The 1,253-nt window shown below is 39.3% G+C and overlaps 1 protein-coding gene across 1 annotated transcript; it reads right to left on the bottom strand.

Annotated features, from left to right (window-relative positions):
- Positions 1–232: 232 nt before the first annotated feature.
- LOC104609488 (uncharacterized) lies at positions 233–1,000 on the bottom strand. The gene has a single exon (XM_010275822.3). The coding sequence runs from the start codon at positions 709–711 to the stop codon at positions 496–498; it is 216 nt and encodes a 71-aa protein (XP_010274124.1). The 5' UTR covers positions 712–1,000; the 3' UTR covers positions 233–495.
- Between the last annotated feature and the right edge of the window lie 253 nt (positions 1,001–1,253).

The raw sequence follows: 1,253 nt of genomic DNA, 5'->3' as shown, positions 1-1,253 counted from the left end.
ATCTTTAAGATTCCAAGTCCCAACTCTCAATTAAATGTTGTTCATCACTAATTCTGCTCATGCAGATTATTCATCATCAGGAGCATTCAATGCAGCTGACTTAACAAAATTAATTTCTCAGCTTTATTGCTCCAAAACTGTAGATTGGTTTTCAGATCCAACACTACATCCCAAGGTTGTTTTAATGAAAAAATTTAACAATATTTATTACTTGATCTACACAGACCCAATATATCTCAATTCCCTTCTAATACATTCTTTATTTCTCATTAAATTTCACACTAATATAGGGTCTAGGGAAAACAAATATAATATAAAAGAAAAAGAAAACCCCTTTACAGCAGTAATCAATTCAAGACAGACAGAAAAGGAGAGAGGCAGACGAATATATTCAATCTTCAAAGAATAGATATGAGAGGAGCTCTTATCTTTATCCAGACGGATCTGGAATGAGAGAGCTGTTATTGCTATATTTTTGTTTCTTCACATGGAAACTCAGACATTGTTCAAGTTGTCTGGCTTCTTGGTGAAAGTCGTCGGAGGTGAAGGAAAAGAAGCAACACCGCCGGGTGGTGGAACGGGCTCCCCGTAGATCTGCGGGCAGGTGCGGACGTCTTGCCGCCCCCTGGCCCTCCCTAGGAAGTAGCAGCCAAAACCAAGCATAATTGAGAAAAGAATCAAGGGTAGAGACACCACTACAACCATACCCATTTTCTCTGTCTCTTTCTGTTTCTTCTTTGCCTCAGAAAACCCACCAAATCTCAGCAATATGAGAAGCTTTTGAAAACCCAGATGCAGAAGAAGAGATTAATTAGTCCAGAATTAACAGGGACTGCTTGTGCTTGGGGGAATAGATGCTTCAGCTTCTGGACATTCTTCTTCTTCTTGCCTCAGAAAACTCACCAAATCGAAAACAATGGAGAGAAAACAGATTGTAATTAGAAAATGAGAAACTTTGGAAAACCCAGATGGTAAAGTGGATATTAATTAGTTCAGAGTAAATAAATAGGGACTGCTAGGGGAGTAGAAGCTTCAACTTCGGGAGAGATCACGTACAGTCCAGGTTGGATTTGAGTTGAGGAAATCTGTCTTTTCCTCGCAACGGTTGGGTGTTGACTGCTTGAATTAACGTTCAAGTTCGTAACGGCTACATTTTTCTGTCGTGTGGGCTGAATTGAAATAAAAAAAAGATGGCCTATCCTGGGCCGTAGATTTTGGCCAACTAATAGTCATTAATTGATCCACAATTGATG

Source organism: Nelumbo nucifera, chromosome 7 (genome assembly GCF_055504915.1).
Source record: "Nelumbo nucifera cultivar China Antique chromosome 7, China Antique-T2T, whole genome shotgun sequence".
In the NCBI taxonomy this organism is placed as follows: Eukaryota; Viridiplantae; Streptophyta; class Magnoliopsida; order Proteales; family Nelumbonaceae; genus Nelumbo; species Nelumbo nucifera.
The sequence above is the reverse complement of the archived record's forward strand: the minus strand, read 5'-3'. Positions and strand labels throughout refer to the sequence as shown.